This window comes from Daphnia pulex, chromosome 2 (genome assembly GCF_021134715.1).
Source record: "Daphnia pulex isolate KAP4 chromosome 2, ASM2113471v1".
NCBI lineage: Eukaryota > Metazoa > Arthropoda > Branchiopoda > Diplostraca > Daphniidae > Daphnia > Daphnia pulex.
In genome coordinates this window covers 963,275-979,721 of record NC_060018.1, presented here as the reverse complement: position 1 = coordinate 979,721, position 16,447 = coordinate 963,275, and the positions used below count along the sequence as shown (strand labels likewise).

Below are 16,447 nucleotides of genomic sequence, written 5' to 3'. Positions count from 1 at the left end.
CTTTGGAATATTCTTATTAGGCTACGTGCGCATTGGCGTTGCTGCTAAAGATACATATGGAATCACGCCGAATAATGCAGACAGTCACTAGCTAAAAGCAATACAAGCAATGGGGGGAGAATTCAATTGACAAGCACTCTCAATTTTCATAAAAGTTAGATTCGTCGTCTTTTCCTTTGTGTTCCGTTCACTGGCTCCTGTTGTGTCGCAACTCGGCAATCTTTATACAGGAGAACTATTGTAGAGAAGAAAAATTGGGTGAAAAACAGAAAGTGAAGCGCGTCATATCCTACAAAAATAAGAAGCCTTGTCGTTCGCCTATGATAGCTCCTGACTCTGTGTTATTGTATCGGCAATAAATAATTCACAGTGAATAAGACAGACCCGTTCGAGGAAATGGGCGCATTGCATAACAGATTTCAAGTTGCTGTGCAACACGACGCGCAGAGCCCCGACTTTTTTAATAATAATAATAACCATATGCGTCACGTATCGGTGCGTCGCAGTTGAAAAAGGCAGAAATAATATTTCGACAGCTCAACATGCACGTCACTAGAGTATTGGCATGATGAGTGCTGGATTGATCGTCACCGTAGCACCACAATCTCGTCGCTTTTATTATTAACATCGGGCGGGATTTTGTATTTCTTTTAATCTTTTGAAATGCCAGAGATGTACAAGTTTTTTGAATATCTGTGAATAGAAGAATATGGCCTAAAAGCTTTCGACATGTGTGAGTAACATTGTATAACCTTTTTGGGAAATGCGTCTTATGTTTTGTTTTATATTATTTCGCTTTAGACTTTTGTTTATTTGTTTCCATCAGAGCGAGTCGAGACACTTATTTCGACGTTTTTCGCCGAAATATCACGTTCCATTTAAATTGTATTGTATGCACAGTCATTATATATACACAAAAATACGGACGTCTTGGTTTATATAGTTTTGTCAAATTGTCAACAAGGATATCAACTTTATTGTTTTTCTGTACACGAAAACAATGGCGGATTGAATCTGGCTTGTTTGCTTCCGCTTTTTATACACCCCGAATGTTTTGTACACTCACGCATCACGTTGCACATCTCAATCTATATGGGCACCGAGCACGTATACATGAATAAATAGATTGTAGAAATGTCGGATGTCGAATTGGTGCGCGCCGCCAAAAGTTTTTGACGTAATCCACACAGTGAAACCCAACCATACCGGCAGGAGAATGTCTGAATTTCAAAATAATTTTCATTATACATATCCCAATTTCCACGGGAATATACAGCAGCAGCAGATCAGTTGACGGGAAATATTATACACACACAGGTATAAGAGAGAAGTTATATACGTTTTCTCCTGTTGTGTGGGTGGGGGTGTATACAAATTAATGACGCGTACGACAGCACAGACAACAGAGAGAAGAACGACACGGACATCAGAGAAAAGAGCTGCTGGCGTTTGTACACGGAACTGGTCGATTTCATTCCGTGCTGCGGTTGTGCTGCACCTATAGACAGTTGTCATGGCGACGGGGAAACCAACAAAAGGTGATGGCGGATATCCAAAAAGCTCAGCCGGTCGCCCAGCATCAGCCACCCAACACACAACAGCATAGACTAGAGCATGTCACTGGATTGGATGGTGGATTGGACGCAGGAGGAGTAGGTCATCTCGACCTCGCAGGTCATTTGGTTCATCTGCATCATGGGCATGTTGCAGGTGATGAGGTGAGGCAAATTGTCATCGTCGTCCTCCTCGGTGCAACAGGCCCTCAGCTGCGAATGTTCGTCTTCTCCGTTGAGCATCGGGGCGCCTCCGCCCGCTCCGCCGCATCCGCCACCTCCGCCGCCGTTCATGAGGGTGTTGCTGCCGTCGGGTCGCTGCTGGGCTGCCCTTTGTCTAGACGACGTCCTGGAAACGGAGATTGAAGTGGCCAGGGCCGGACAATGACGCCCGAAGCATCGGAGAAACGGTCCGACAATGTCGCGGAACTCGTTGCGGAAATTGTCGTTGTACCAGCCGTAGAGCCACGGGTTGGCGCAGGCCGACGACATGCCCAGCATATGACAAACGGCGTAGATGATGAGCATCGTCTCTTGATCTTCGGGCTTTTGAAAGGGGTTGTACAGGTCGAGCACCAGGTTGTAGACGTTGAGTGGCATCCAGCAAACGGCGAAGATGAAAGCGATCGTCACCAGCAACGAGTTGAGACGCCTCAGCCGCTATATAAGAAAGCATCCGCATCCAAATTACATCCAGGAGATGTTTTTATTATTTGACAGAAGAGATTTGTGAGTTGAAAAGAGAAATGAAAGACAAACGGAGATGATGCGGTTGTTTGATCGTCACAGACTCTCATCATTTTCTCATTAAATTGTTAATTAGTTAGTTAGTTTGAATATTATACCTGTTTCTCCGAGGCCTGTTTGCGTGAATCTTTGCCCATGGACATCATGAGCGACTGGCGCAAGCGCAGCCGGCGGCAGATTTTGGCGTGGACGACGGAGACGATGAGAATGGGGGCGGCGTATTGGACGACGATCGTGGCCGCCGAGTACAACGCCCGTCCGTGGGCCACGGGCCAGTTCTCGTAGCAATAGTCGACCGACTCGACGCCAATGCCGTAGTGCGACGGCCACAAAGCGTGATGGTCCAGCGAGCGGAAGAGAAACATGGGCGCCGCCAGGAGGAAGCTCAGGGCCCAGATGGATAGGAGCCCAGCGGCGGCTCCTATCCGCTTGAGATAGTCGGTGGTCGGGTAGACGATCAACTGGTAGCGATCCAGCGAAATGGCCGTGATGGACATGGTCGAGACGAAGATGGAGACGGCCTGGAGTCCACCGGCCAGCTTGCAGCTGAGAACCGAGTCGCCCAGCGGCCAGTACTTGGTGATGATCTCCAATAGGGTCAGCGGCATCGTCACTAGACACAGGAGCAGATCGGAGACGGCCAAGTTGGTGATGAACGTGTTGCGCAGCGTCCGCATAGTTGGCTGACGGATGACGGCCCAAATGACCAGGCAATTGCCCAGCGAGCCGGCCATAATGAGAACCGAGTAGAGCGTGATGAGGGCGCACGAAGCAGCGTAACCCACCCGCCTGTTTTCCATGACCCTGGACCAGTAGTGCTCGTCGTCCGGATTGATGTTGAGATTGAGCAATCCGCCGGCGCCGGCCGGATGTTTCAGCAACAAATTAGTCAAATTGTGCACCAGAATTCTGATTGTCGTGTGATTGAGCTGGCCGGCCAGCACGCCGCCTTCGCTCCGCTCCATGTGTTGCATAATCCAGGCCGTCAGATTGTGCGGGTCGTCAAACGGATCCTCGTCCGTCAGCTCCTGATAATCGGCCATGTCTACTGCAGCTCCTGTCGCCAATCTGTACCCTCGATCGATCAGCGCAATATAAGGAGCCAACAAAAAAACAAAACCAAAATATCAGATGCGCACTTGTGTGGCCATTATTAAGGATGGACGGCCACTTATTGTTTGGCCAGCAACGGGAAAAGTCATTACGGAGCCCGAATGTACAGCACGCTCGATTGTGCTGGCCACCACGTCAAATAAAGAATCAAAAGATGCCCTGGACACAGGATCACATCCTCCTTCCCCCATGCGACATTTATATAGAAATTGTATTCCCTGGAAATGTTATGATGTGCTGCTGCTGCTCGTGCGGTCGTATTAACTTGCACCGTGTCGCGACTTCCCGGCGGGGTTTTTTTTTTTCCAATAATCTGTCGCCAGGATCAGCCGAGTGGCAAACATGGAGTATCAGACATATACAGCATCCGCCACAATGCAGCTAGCCATCACACATTGGGTGGAATGTGCTGCTGTTTCCGACAAAAGTTTCGCTCCGTCCACCATCACAGACTCTCTCTTTTTTTTCTCTTTCGGGACGACAGGTTATTACTGCGTGATCCCTGCGTGATATGTTGACGGGCTCGGCTGCTGCTAGTGCTCTGTGTGCCATCGTCTACATATAATCTGCTGGGCGATATTGGTTTTTGTCTATCTGGAACGCAGCACACACAAATGGCGGTGGACCTTGCCAAAGACAATCAACAGCGCAGCTATAGCATTGATAAAAAGAAAGGCGATCCTGCGGTGTATACTACACATTGTCTGCTTGGGAATTTCCCGTTTATGCGCATAGAGTTGGCCGGGGCTTCACTGCGTTGGGGAGGGCCAATTTTTTGAGATGGATGTTTTTCCCGTCATTTTAAAAAGTGAAACTATAGTTTTTAAAAAAAGGCAAGTGCCAATATATATAGGGATAGAATAAAGAAAGGAGCAGCTGCTGCAGGATCGTGAGATCCTTTGCACGTTCTATATAATAAAGTTTCTCCTATATATCCCGCCGGCTGATGCAGACACGTCCAAGAGTTCAAAGTTATAGTGCCGCACGATATCCAAAAGAAACTACATACGCTGCGCTATTATTATTATATAGACACACCTTTCAAAATGTTAATGGTTGGCTCGTTTGGTTCATGTCAGGAATATTTTGTCCTTTAGTGAATTATTTATGTCGGCAACAACCAACAGGAGAGAAATGGCACGCCGCCACTCAACTTGCGTCGAGTCTATCAATAAATAAACAGACCATCAATGAAGCACAGCGATCGATGGCGTCATCTCATTTCCTTTGGAGTAAAGCGAGTGCCTAAGGCAGCGGTGGGTACACGAAATCGACTCTCAAAGTCTGACATGTTTAGATCCTTTTCCCCTTGCGGCCGTTTAAAGAACTTTGCACACAGATGAGCGGAAAAACATTGAATTTCAGTGGAACGTTATGTTTCTACAAAGAACAAAATAAATAAAATTGTGTAACGATTACAATTCACTGGAAAGAGGAAGATTATAAAACCGACATCCAGCAAGGTATATAAATATATCTGATGCGCGGCCTGGACGGATGGATACGATGGAAAGAAGCGGATGCTGTAAGATATCCTATGTAAGAGCTCTGCTGTACGTATTCCGGCCATACCCACGTCGCCGTGAAAGGGGAGATCCTGCAGGGTGGATATGACTTGAACCAGTAGGTTACAATACGGTTTCTAATGCAGGTTACGTAACATGATGCAACAAAACGTAATATACAGTTGATATTCGGAATCAAATGAATTGGGAAATTAATGGACTGGTAGACCGAAAACGACATTTCCATTAGGCGAGTGCCTATTATTATTATTCCTATCTGCTCCTATTTGATCATTTCACGTATATAACGATCTCATCAAACAAAAGGAGGGGGTTATTTCTGTCCATGGCTAATTTATAAAACGAATTTCACATATTTCCATCGAAACACAAAAATGGCGGGATCGTTGCCTAGTCGACCTCTAACGAATGAAATATTTTGTGTTGGGGAACGGAATTCTCATTTACCTGAGAAGATTGATGTTGTTATAGAGGCTCCAATTCCAATCACTGCCGATGCTGCTAACGATCGTCTTCGTTGGTAGACGACAACCCGGCCAAATCTGTCGATTCGTCTTTTGTCGACTCGACAGAAATCAGACAACACCCACGCGAACCCCAACGAAGAATAGATGAATGTCGTTAGATTCTCGTCGTCTATACAATTGCCTCTTTCTTTCTTTCTTTTTTCAGAGAGAATTAGAAAACAAAAAACAAAAGCGCTGCTGATGGCACGGTATCCGCACAGCCCGTCGATCCATCGGCTCTCTTATAAAACAGTTCTCAATCGATCTGATGGCAATTACTAAACTATAGGCTACTGTGCATTCCGGTTGTCTGGCTAAAATTCACATAGGACAGATGCTGGTGCTCAGGACGACACACACGCACCGGAAAAACACTTCACTAATACATTCTGCGCGCCATTTGAATATGTACATGCCATATAAATAAATAGTCCGTCAAGTTGCTGCTGTTGGGGAGTTTAATGATTTTGTCCAAATGAGTTGAGATAGAGCAAAGTTGGAACGGCCTGTATCACAATGTATAAAATCCATCACTTATTGTTGGGCGGCGCCGATCAGCGCAATCGCCTGTGATGATGCAAATTTGATGGCGCACAGCACAGATTTATTTGCCAGCAGCTGGAAATTGGGTGACCCGTTGGTTACGAGTCGTCGCCGTGATTTGAGAAAATCAACGACGACGACGACGAGGTTCTTTTTTTTTTTTTAACATCTAAAGAGCCTCGTGCCTCGACTATATCAACTGATGTGCTGCTGTCGCTTCTGCGCGCCAGTGACTATATAGACGTGGCGTCACCCCTTTTTTATTTGATTATTTTTAAATTCTTTAATAGAGAGCAGAGAAAATTCGATCGGCGTCTGGCTGAGTGCACTTTTTCATTCATTGTTGAAATGATTATTTGTTATTATTTGTGAATGAAATCAGCCAGAATATACGTCATTCCAGCACGATCATCATCCGATTTGCTGGAATGGCAGTGCTGATGGAAACGACAATCCGCTTCGACTGCTGCGTCACACAGCATCATCACCTTTTAATAATTGTTCTCAGAAAGAAATCTTTGGTTGTGTCTTATACTTGAAAAACGGCTTTATTTTCTTTAACTCAGACTGTTTTCTGAAATGCAGTTGAACGACCTGCTGCTGGGAGATGATTAGTACATCTATAATACGAGCAGTAAACTCTTAAGGACACCTGCGCGTTCTTCTCTCTCTTCTCTCTGGCGGACAGTTTCATCAGCGTGAGATGCGCGTCGCAAAATATAATAAACCGTTGGGGTAGTAGACCATATAGACCCGGGTAGAGACCAAGCAGCAGCAGCAGCAGTTCTATATAGCAAATTGATTCGTGTGTACTTTATGCCCCCGTAGGCGGAACGGAGAAGTTGATGGGTAAATATTACATCCACACTCGGGAAAACCCCCAAAACAAACAAACAAACCAAACCAAACCATAGGATAAGTATAATAATAGCGGACGTGCAACATTCAGCACCCCGCCAAAGCATCAAAAGAGTTTATTATTTTACATTTATATTTATACAAACCCCATCAGCGCACTATCATCAATTAGTGATCGAGTTGTATGCTTCTATATAGATCAACTTGATCATCCCATGTATAGCTTTGGATATGGATGGATATTAGTGAAATATAGATGAGCCTATTAGTTGTGAGAAAAATATGATGGCCCAGGCTGAATACATATAGAGGACGGTCTATGGCAGTGCTCACCGATATAATCTAATGCCATCATCGCCCGCGTGCTGATGCACCTCATTTCCCGACACACCGCCTGCAGTCTATGATAGCGATCCGCCAGGAATAATTCATAAGCCGGCCGTATATAATACATATACATATACTATATGTGCTATTGCAGGAGACTGAGCAGAAACCCGCACACCCTGTTTACTGTTTACCACTATAAAGCGCTAGATAAGTTATGCTTTGGTATATTATATAATACATGTTATATAATATGCATGCCGTGATGATGGTGGTCTGCTGGTGCGCTGTGGCAAGGCCAGACAAATCTGGCGTCTATATCAAGAATTCTCATTAAGTGTATCCATCACCAGATGATGATGAATGCCCTTTGTCGTATACTCTGATTTAGCAGAAAATGGCGGATATAGTTGTAGTACAAAAATAAAATATATCTTCAATGATTATGGCTCCTTACATAAGTATAATATCGGGGCGGTGATTGAAAATATCGGAGGATGTTTCTATAATGGTATTGAGTATTACTATGTATTATGGCGCTATATATGGGCCTTTTATTGGATTTCTTTTTATTGTTACAGCTGGCAGCGATATGGAGACATGCCTTTTTGTTCCGTGTCACATCATCTAGACATTCATCCTGTAGTATACAGGGCGGCAATAAAATGGGTTGCTGCCAGATCCATAAAAATACGCACCTTCTAATATTATTCGTTATATATATCTTTCTAGCGGGATAATACTGCTCTCTTTATCCTTTCTCAATCGCCGTAATGTATAATACCTATACAGTCTAATGCATTTGATGGATATATCATTTGCGGATATCGAGAATGCTGCTGAGAGAGACTGGGCTGCAGTCAACATTATCGATTTCCCTTGCTACAGCTCGTTCTTTTATGTATATGAAAGTCTTTCTATCTTCTTCTTCTGTGATCGAAAGAACTCGAGAGGTGATGGCAACAACACCCCAAAGATGTTGCTGTGCAGACGTATATGAAACAACAAAAAATTGGGAAGCAGCGAATCATATAAGAATCATCCAATGGCATCAGCCTCTTTTTCTGTGATATTCAGACGAGCTATATAAGATCATTCGACAGCATCCTGTATAGCTATTCTCTGCTGCTCGTGTGTGTATAGATCTTATATACCGTTTCCCGAGAATAGTTAGTCGTCTATAGATCCTTTTGTTTCTATCTCTCTACTTGGCCTTTCGATCTTTTTGTATTATAGTAATGTGTGTATGGGCTTGATTAAATCAGCAATGCAATTGATGGATCTTTCTTTCTCGAGTCGCCCAAGCAGGGATCAAAAATACAATTTGTTTGACTACAATAGGGTACGTCTATACAACAGACATCCAGGCAGACAATATGATTCAATGAATTGCTGGGGACGAGTGAATGTGCTGCTGCTGCCATTGCACAGGCCCAGTCCCAGGCCCATAGTGTCGAACAGTCAGCGAAAAGCCCTGCAACTCTATTCCGTCCAAACTCTTGACTACAAGTATTATATAGGACCCAGCGGTGCGTGATGTATAGAAATATGGGCCAACCAGCCCATGTAGCTATACATTTTTTTAAAAAGAAATAATAATAAAGGAATAAGGAAAAAATGACGGATCGATCCTCATTTTGATTTCCGGCAAGAGCAGCCAAAGCGGAGAGCTAATTCCCTCCGGCCCCCTTTTTTTCTTGGACATAAAGTCTCACTGGGTCTAAAGTTAATTGCCACTCGATTGAATTCAAATCGAGTTGGGCGGAGTTGGGCATGCAGTTTCATACATCGACATTCACGTCGTTTTCAATCGCTATATTTATAGTATAATGATGCGTTGTCGGTGTACTTGTACATCCAATTCACCTCCTAAATAAATTGCCATCAAACTGTTATTATATTGTTGTCTCTTATTTGATGCTAGGCTATACAAATTTTAGACCTGAATAACGTAATAAGGGCCTCAACTTTGTCCCGGCATATCCTATAGCCGTCACGCTCTATAACGTTTCGCAAGTTGACTTCTGAGTTTGTGTATAGATCCTCGTGAGGATCGTGATGGTTACGTCGGGGCTGTTCACCCTATAGCATATTCCAACGGTTATTCGGTTAACGTGCCGAGGCCGGCGAAATTCCACGGGTGAACCAAACCTCACTCCACAGTCCCAATGTGCACAGCAGCCAATGAAAGACGATCGTGACTTTTCCCTTTTCGAATGAAAATTCCTGGCCGTCTTTTGAGGAAAAGCGGAGGAATAAACTTGGATGGATGCTGGATGTGGCTGGGCCAGGCTTTTCTTCCACGAAGGGTATTGGGTCTGTAGTAAGGAAAACTTTGGTCCTTTGGTTTCTATTTAGTCTCTACATCATTTTCATTATGCCTTGGGCCATTGATAAAAAAACCCTGGACGCGGCACGGTGAAGAGTACACGGGAACCTCTGGGCTCCCAATCATCTCCAGTTAATTTGAAGAGGCAGCGCACAGTTGAAAAAAATTTAATTCATAATGAAAAAGGACCTTACTACCGTGTACACTATAATAGTAACTATACGAGCTCAAATTAGAGCAGATATAAATGTGTAGAAATCGGAAAATGTGAACAATGGCCAAGAGAGACAATTAACTTTTGAATTACGATAGCCATAGCGTGTCCACTTGCCATCTCTTGATGCTTAACTACACCCCGGCAAGATCTAAAAGCCTCTTGAGATGTGTGTAACATGAATCAACATCATCCCGGGAGTCGCAATAGTATATTAAGCTTTAGCGTTTCAAACCCTCCCAGCATATAAATGTCCACAGGTATATTTTACAAGTGAGCAAAATGGCCAAGCTGAAGGATTGTTACCTCTATATAAATATAGGACCCTTGAATATGCAGGGGGACTCTCTCTCTCTTGCTGAGTAATACACTGAGATGATGGCCAACATTAGCCTCTCTAGATGCACAGCTGTGTAGAGTGCAGCTAGATAGGCATAGGCTGTTTCAATAAGTCAAGATAAAAACACTCTCCGAGATATCCCGCTGAACGAAATGGACATGTTGCTCTCCTCTCAAATCCTGAAATCACTTATATATACCGCTGCTGGATATATAGAAAGGCTTATATATCAACCCCAAAACATCTAAATCTTCCTGGCTGAGGATATATCCCCCCTCGCGACTACTACTGCCATTTATGCTATTGTTGGACAGATAAGAGCTAGAGAGAGTCTTAAATGTATTTCCGCAAGAGTCATTATGCAATGTGAGCTGGGGCTTTGTATACGTATTATCAAAGATGGTGGCAGAGATATACTCGGCTCTAAAGCCCTATGTCGACTCCAATTTGAGTCTAAATCAAGATTTATATAGCTCACTTAATATATATTTTGAATTAAACATGTCACGTGGGTTTGACATAATAGAAAAGCCAAAGGGAAATGAATTTCAGCGTTCGATATCGTTTAGAAATTCGTCGTGAAAGTTAAATTTCTTTTTGAGAAAAAATCATGGACGGAAAATTTAAAAAATAAATCGTCGTATTGGGTCGTGCGGGTTATTATACCGCGTCGGGACATAATGGCCCGTACGTGACCGAGAAAAAGAAAGAAAAATGAGGACGCGCGCGCGGGCGTTTGAGATTCGATCCGTCGCTAATCACAGCGGCCGCTGAGCAACTCACTTGGCGTCACCCGGCCCGGCCCTTGTTGGCCCTTTTTACCGTGGCCCAAAAAAGGTGATGAGAGACACGGGAAATCGGAGACGATAATGGAAGCAACAAAAGAAACTCCCGGGTCAAGAGAACTCCAGCAGTCACGATATTACGTCTATCTCTCGGTACAAGTAGATGGAGGACTCGTTGGATACATTATTGATGCATCACCACTATATTGGTATAATGTTATAGAGACTATTGGCAACAGTTATATATGCTGTGACAGTGGCAGAAGATTTGCGATTGACTTTTGTGTCGATAATCAAATAATTCGTTCGACGTTAATTTTGGAAATGAATTCTCAATCATTGTCGCCCATCCAGTATTGTTTGACTCTCATCTGCTCTCCCGCCGATTTGCTCTGCACATTAAACCCACCAGGACAACAAAGAAGCCGGAGCATCAGCAGCAGCGCACTCGGTCGCTTTTAATTGCGTCATCGATTTTTCTCTCCTCCGTCTTTTGCTTTCATCATCGTCGTCGTATCGCACACAACAAGTTTAATATCATAATAATAATATACATCTCCAACATGTCTGTGTGTCTCCCACGTGGACTTTTACGGTATAACGACGCGATGCCTTTGACCTGTTTGATTGGATTTGGCTGCCCAGCAGCTTTTGATATCATTTGAAAAGAGAAACGAGAATAAGATGTCCATTTCTCTCTTTTATTTTCTCCGTTTCTCTCCGGTATATAAAACATTTCGGGCATATGTACCCACACAGAGATATTTAAATATATGGCAGAGATAGACTGTCGAGAGATGAAAAGATTTCTATATGTGCCGTTAAATTCCCGCTCGCGTCCTGAGGTTTTCCGCGTATTAGTTTCGACAGCGAGAGAGGGAACCCAATCATGTTCAATTTAATATCAAAACGGATGGATTGCGAGGCGGGGGATATCAAGTCGAAGGAAGACTCTAATATTGACGAAAAACCTGCGTAACATTTGAGATTGATTGTCAGGAATTCGAGTAATGACATTTTTATGGCGACGGCGGCTGGAAATCGATGATGCGGGTAGAGCCGAAATTGTTGCACGATCGGCTATATCTACCGGTGATGCAGGCGATTGCAATTTCATTAATTCATTTCTGATGATGCGGATGAATTGCTGCTGCTGTGTACCGGCACCCAACATGTAAAATAACCATTGGGGGTATGTATATATATAATATATCGAATGATCCTCTCTCCAAATCGATTGGCGCGATGATGTAATCAACCGTAATCCACTATATATTATACGCCCACACAGGGACCGGGACAGCACGACAACTGTCACTTTTCCAATTGAAATATTCCGGTCGAATGAAATCCCGTTGCATTGTGACTATTATCGATTGTGTGCAAGCGCTCCGCTATTTCAACCTCTCACTGATGTGAATATCTCTAGCATCACGGGCGGAGGAAATATTAACAATGTACACATATCTATTCATTATCAAATTGAAAAGCTCTTCTTTCCTTTTACAGCAGTGCAGCAGCAGTCACACTTCGCGGAAATATATACAAGAAAATGATTTTTTATTGAATTCGTTGATGATAGACTTGGTCGAATTCCGTCTGTTGTTCTGTTTCGCTCGACGCAGCACATTATATTATGCTACACTGCCAAGAAATATTTTAAAGCAAAATCTGCCGACGACGTCAATATTTTATGTCAGCCTGTCCTTCTATATTTTTTCTGCTGGCCCTTTTGAATTTTTTATCCGTATACCCTTATATATTTTTAGGCGTCAATCTTTCCGCCTTGGTAGATTCCGGTAAATTTTATTTCCTTTTTTCTCGCTCGAATTCGACGCATTCGATTGATTTTTCCACGAATCACGACTTGAAATTCTACGAGTCGTACGTGACTAGGAAGCCCCGCATTTCCTGGTTAATTATGCAACTTTGAATACCTTGAAAAGAAACGTCAGCACGTCTGACAGGTATTAAAGATTAAAATTCTGAACTGACGATGATATTAAAGGCAAATGATTTCACCTTCTATTTATAGAAAGAGCAACACAGTATATATCTCGTGGTGATGATTAGCTTGTATAACTTCTAATTGACCGTGATCGAGTTGAAGGTCTAGCGCAAAAGTCTGGAAAATCGTATTAGGCAAAGAACAACACACGTAATATTGTACATGTACACCCCTGCTGCTGGGTGGTGACCATGGAAACCTCAAGCCCACACAGAAAGATGTTATATGGCGAGTTCGTCTCTCTGCTTATTATTTGATGATTATATACATTTGCTGCCATAGAATTTATAAATATAATTACAGATCCATCAAGTCTTTATCTCTTTTGATTTTGTCGCTCTATGGGCCAGCCCCTAAAATGTAGTACACGCTCCTTCAATGGACTGAATGTTATATAGCGTCTAAACATTATGCTATTATATACCAGACCGCAGCCTTTATAAGATATCGGTATATATATTAATACAGCTTATACAGAGAAGCGGTAGACCAACTCTCGACTATATTGCGCTAAGACCCGTAATAGATGGGATTCCAGAGTCTTAGACTCGGTTATTAAAGGCCATAAAAAAAGGCTTAGAAGATAATAATTGCACAAAAGACGCTCGGGAGAGCCAATATATAATATAGCTCAGATCAAAATATAACATAACAACCCCTTGAAATTGGACTGTTGCCGTGTAATACAACCCACTTTGCGGACTTGGTGGACTCAACTCCCCAAAGAAAATACATACTGTATAAGAAGATGATGAAACTGCTGTGTGTATATCCTTCAGGACTCCAATGGGTGTCACTATATTACGCGTGCGGCACAGCTGGATATATAAGGTACAAAAAAGGGGAACCGGACCCGTAATATAAAGTTTTGATTTATATTGAAAACGAACGTTGCCCGAGGGGGCGGATGCAACATGATGCCTGTTGCCTGTGAGGCTGCCCGCAACCGAAATATCTAGGCAAAAAGCCTTTGATATGCATGTGCAGTTATGTGAGTAGAGCGCGTGACGGGATAAACGACAAAGGGCTCTGTCATCTATAGAGATACCACACACACATGTGGTACAAACAGATGTCGGTGAAAAGAACCGGAAAATCCCTTTCAACATATTTCATTTTGATAATATTCACAAATAAAGTATAGAAAAACAAAAAATAGACACACGAAATGAAAAAGAGATATGACCCAACACACGGCTCATATCTTTGTATGTGTCCAATTACCGGCACATGCTGGTAGTACGCAGAATTTCAAATCATAAATTACCTTCAAGGCATCAGTTGGTGGTGGTGGTTGGACCTGGGAAATGAATGAAGGCATTTCACAAGAAAGTTGATTGGTCACTGATGGCAAATTCATTTTCTTTTCATCAACCAGACGTCCCCCAAAAAGGATATTGTGCAGCGAGAGTATAAGGAAATGAATAATTCAACGACTCGTTCACAGCAGAGACCACAGCGCAGGTTTAATTTAAAACTCGTTGACTATTTAGCTGCGGGTAATATTGAAGCGCGCACTCCCGCGTCACATATAAAAAAAGTCCAATCCCAGCAACGGCGGATATTTTTAAATTGATTCTCGCGCAAGAGATAAAGTGGGTGGAGAACGGGGACAAATCACAAAACGTGAAATATAATAAGTGACACTCGAATTATTATTTTTTAAATTTTGCCAAGAATTCAATTTTGGTCGACACTTTTAATCGAATCGAGTTGTCTAAAAATAAATCAGCAATTCTCCGCTTGATCAATTGTACATATTCACTCCAGGAAAATAAAGATTTCAGCGTATTATTCGAAAGGGAAAACATTGGAGCGGCTCACCTTATGAAGAACGACACGACACGCTCAACAGTCCTGTCTTACTGAGACTGTCGGGTGCCACGGTTGATCCCTTTATTTCTATTGTAGTCCATGTATATCTGGTTGCCCATGTAGTACTAAACAGGGGCGGCGGGTGTGTACTCCGGCGGCGGTGCTCGTGTGCCGAGTAATACAAATCAAAACTACACAGACGTCTTCCCTTTGCTCCCATTTTTACCTGACACAAAGATCTCCAAAAAGAAAAGAATAAAAGAAATAAATCTCTTCCGCCGCGCTGTTGCCCTGCGCCAACTACAGTCACTCGTCCTCACCGTCCTCCTGGTTGTCAAGTGCAACACACAAACACGTTCGGAAACTCTCGGCAGAGTCTATTGTGCAGATATACATAGTGTACAACCATACGGTACGTACTATACTATGAGGACAAGTTGGGTGTCGGCCTATTGACTGCTGCCTGGCCTGCTGGTTGTTGGCCAACAACATCTCTATGTATGAAAACATAACCGAGTTAAAGATAGCTGCTGCTGCCATGCACAACGTGACACACAATGGCTTCCGTCTCTCACACACACTGACCCGCGAGATGCTTTCAGCGAAAATACAAAGTCTGGACAGTCCCCCATCAAAAGGAAAAGTTGTAGTTGTCACGGGAGATACGAGTATAAGAAAATAAAATAAAAACAAGCAAAAGAAAATTCCATTCGTGAGTGATTGTTGTTGAGGACCAACAGCAGGGGGGGAGAAAAGAAAAATCTGTTGGGAGCTCGCGGATGAAAGGAGGTGAGCCTTTATTGTTGTATACTTTCTCATCCGGACATCTGGTTTTTGATTGAAGCATAAATAAGACGATTTGGTTTTGGGAGGATGTACTATGCGATGTATTATTCAGGCCTGGTTTGAATCGCCCGCTTGGCAAAACAATCCCGGGAGATGGCAGACAAGCGTATAGAGTCTCTACTCCCGAGTTTATAATTCGATTGACAACAACACAAGGGAACCCTGTCATGTGAATAACGCAGCGAAACGATGAATTCACAGTCTCTGACCTCTATCGAGAATTGGCTTTGGTTTTTTTCATATCTATTCCGAATCAAGCAAATAGATCTTGATGTGGGACAGTGGGAGGGTAAAAAAGAATAGCAGCCTACGCACATATTAGGCTAACGCGATTACATGTGCAGAGTCAAATGAAACCAAGCGATGCCACTAGGTCAGGTCCCTAGAAATTAGATCTACAGATGAAAGGGTGGGGGAGATGAAATCGTACTCAGTACTCGTATATAGCAACGTCTTATGGTAACTTTGAACGCTGGGTTGGTCACGAATGCGCCCACCTTCGATCAACAATTCCCATTCGCTTTATAGCTTACCTTACATATACAGTCTACTGGATGTCTTGCTCTTAAATGGAATGACGTCGACGTCGTGACGTCAATCGCTGACCGTCGTTTGGAATTTCTTCTCGGTGACCGACTGACCGCCGCAATCCGTGAAATTGACTGCTTGCCGGTATGAATAAGGCACGTGTGGAATGCAATTAGGCTACTCGACTAAAGTATTTAATCAGATACATTATGAGGTTATTAGGTACTCGTGATTCAGGCCCAGGAAGCCGTTAATTAGCCACGCACGACCAACCATCAGATCTCTTTCAAGGGACCAAGTTTGATGTTCGTTTGAGACACGAGACTTTTCGGTTCGGCCCGAGAAGTTATAGTAAATCTTGTTCATTAGCAATAAGACTCGCTTTTTTGGAGTGTAAATTCATAGAAAA

General features: G+C 43.3%; 1 protein-coding gene across 2 annotated transcripts; it reads right to left on the bottom strand.

Annotated features, from left to right (window-relative positions):
- Positions 1 to 854: 854 nt before the first annotated feature.
- LOC124188891 (neuropeptide F receptor-like) lies at positions 855 to 14,729 on the bottom strand. Of its 2 annotated transcripts, none has more exons than XM_046581823.1 (3): positions 14,117 to 14,729; positions 2,399 to 3,368; positions 855 to 2,213 (listed from the first exon to the last, which is right to left on the bottom strand). In XM_046581823.1, the coding sequence occupies exons 2-3, from the start codon at positions 3,341 to 3,343 to the stop codon at positions 1,608 to 1,610; spliced, it is 1,551 nt and encodes a 516-aa protein (XP_046437779.1). In that variant the 5' UTR covers positions 3,344 to 3,368; positions 14,117 to 14,729; the 3' UTR covers positions 855 to 1,607. The 2 variants fall into 2 exon arrangements, with proteins under 2 accessions (XP_046437779.1, XP_046437780.1); XM_046581824.1 differs by lacking the exon at positions 14,117 to 14,729 and adding an exon at positions 5,387 to 5,691.
- Between the last annotated feature and the right edge of the window lie 1,718 nt (positions 14,730 to 16,447).

What these genes read in the sequence shown, in the direction of transcription:
- LOC124188891 (XM_046581823.1), bottom strand. Translation starts at nt 3,343, where the DNA reads ATGGCCGATTATCAGGAGCTGACGGACGAGGATCCGTTTGACGACCCG. An exon ending in AACAGGCCTCGGAGAAACAG is followed by an intron (nt 2,214 to 2,398) that starts GTATAATATTCA and finishes TTTCTTATATAG; the next exon opens with CGGCTGAGGCGTCTCAACTC.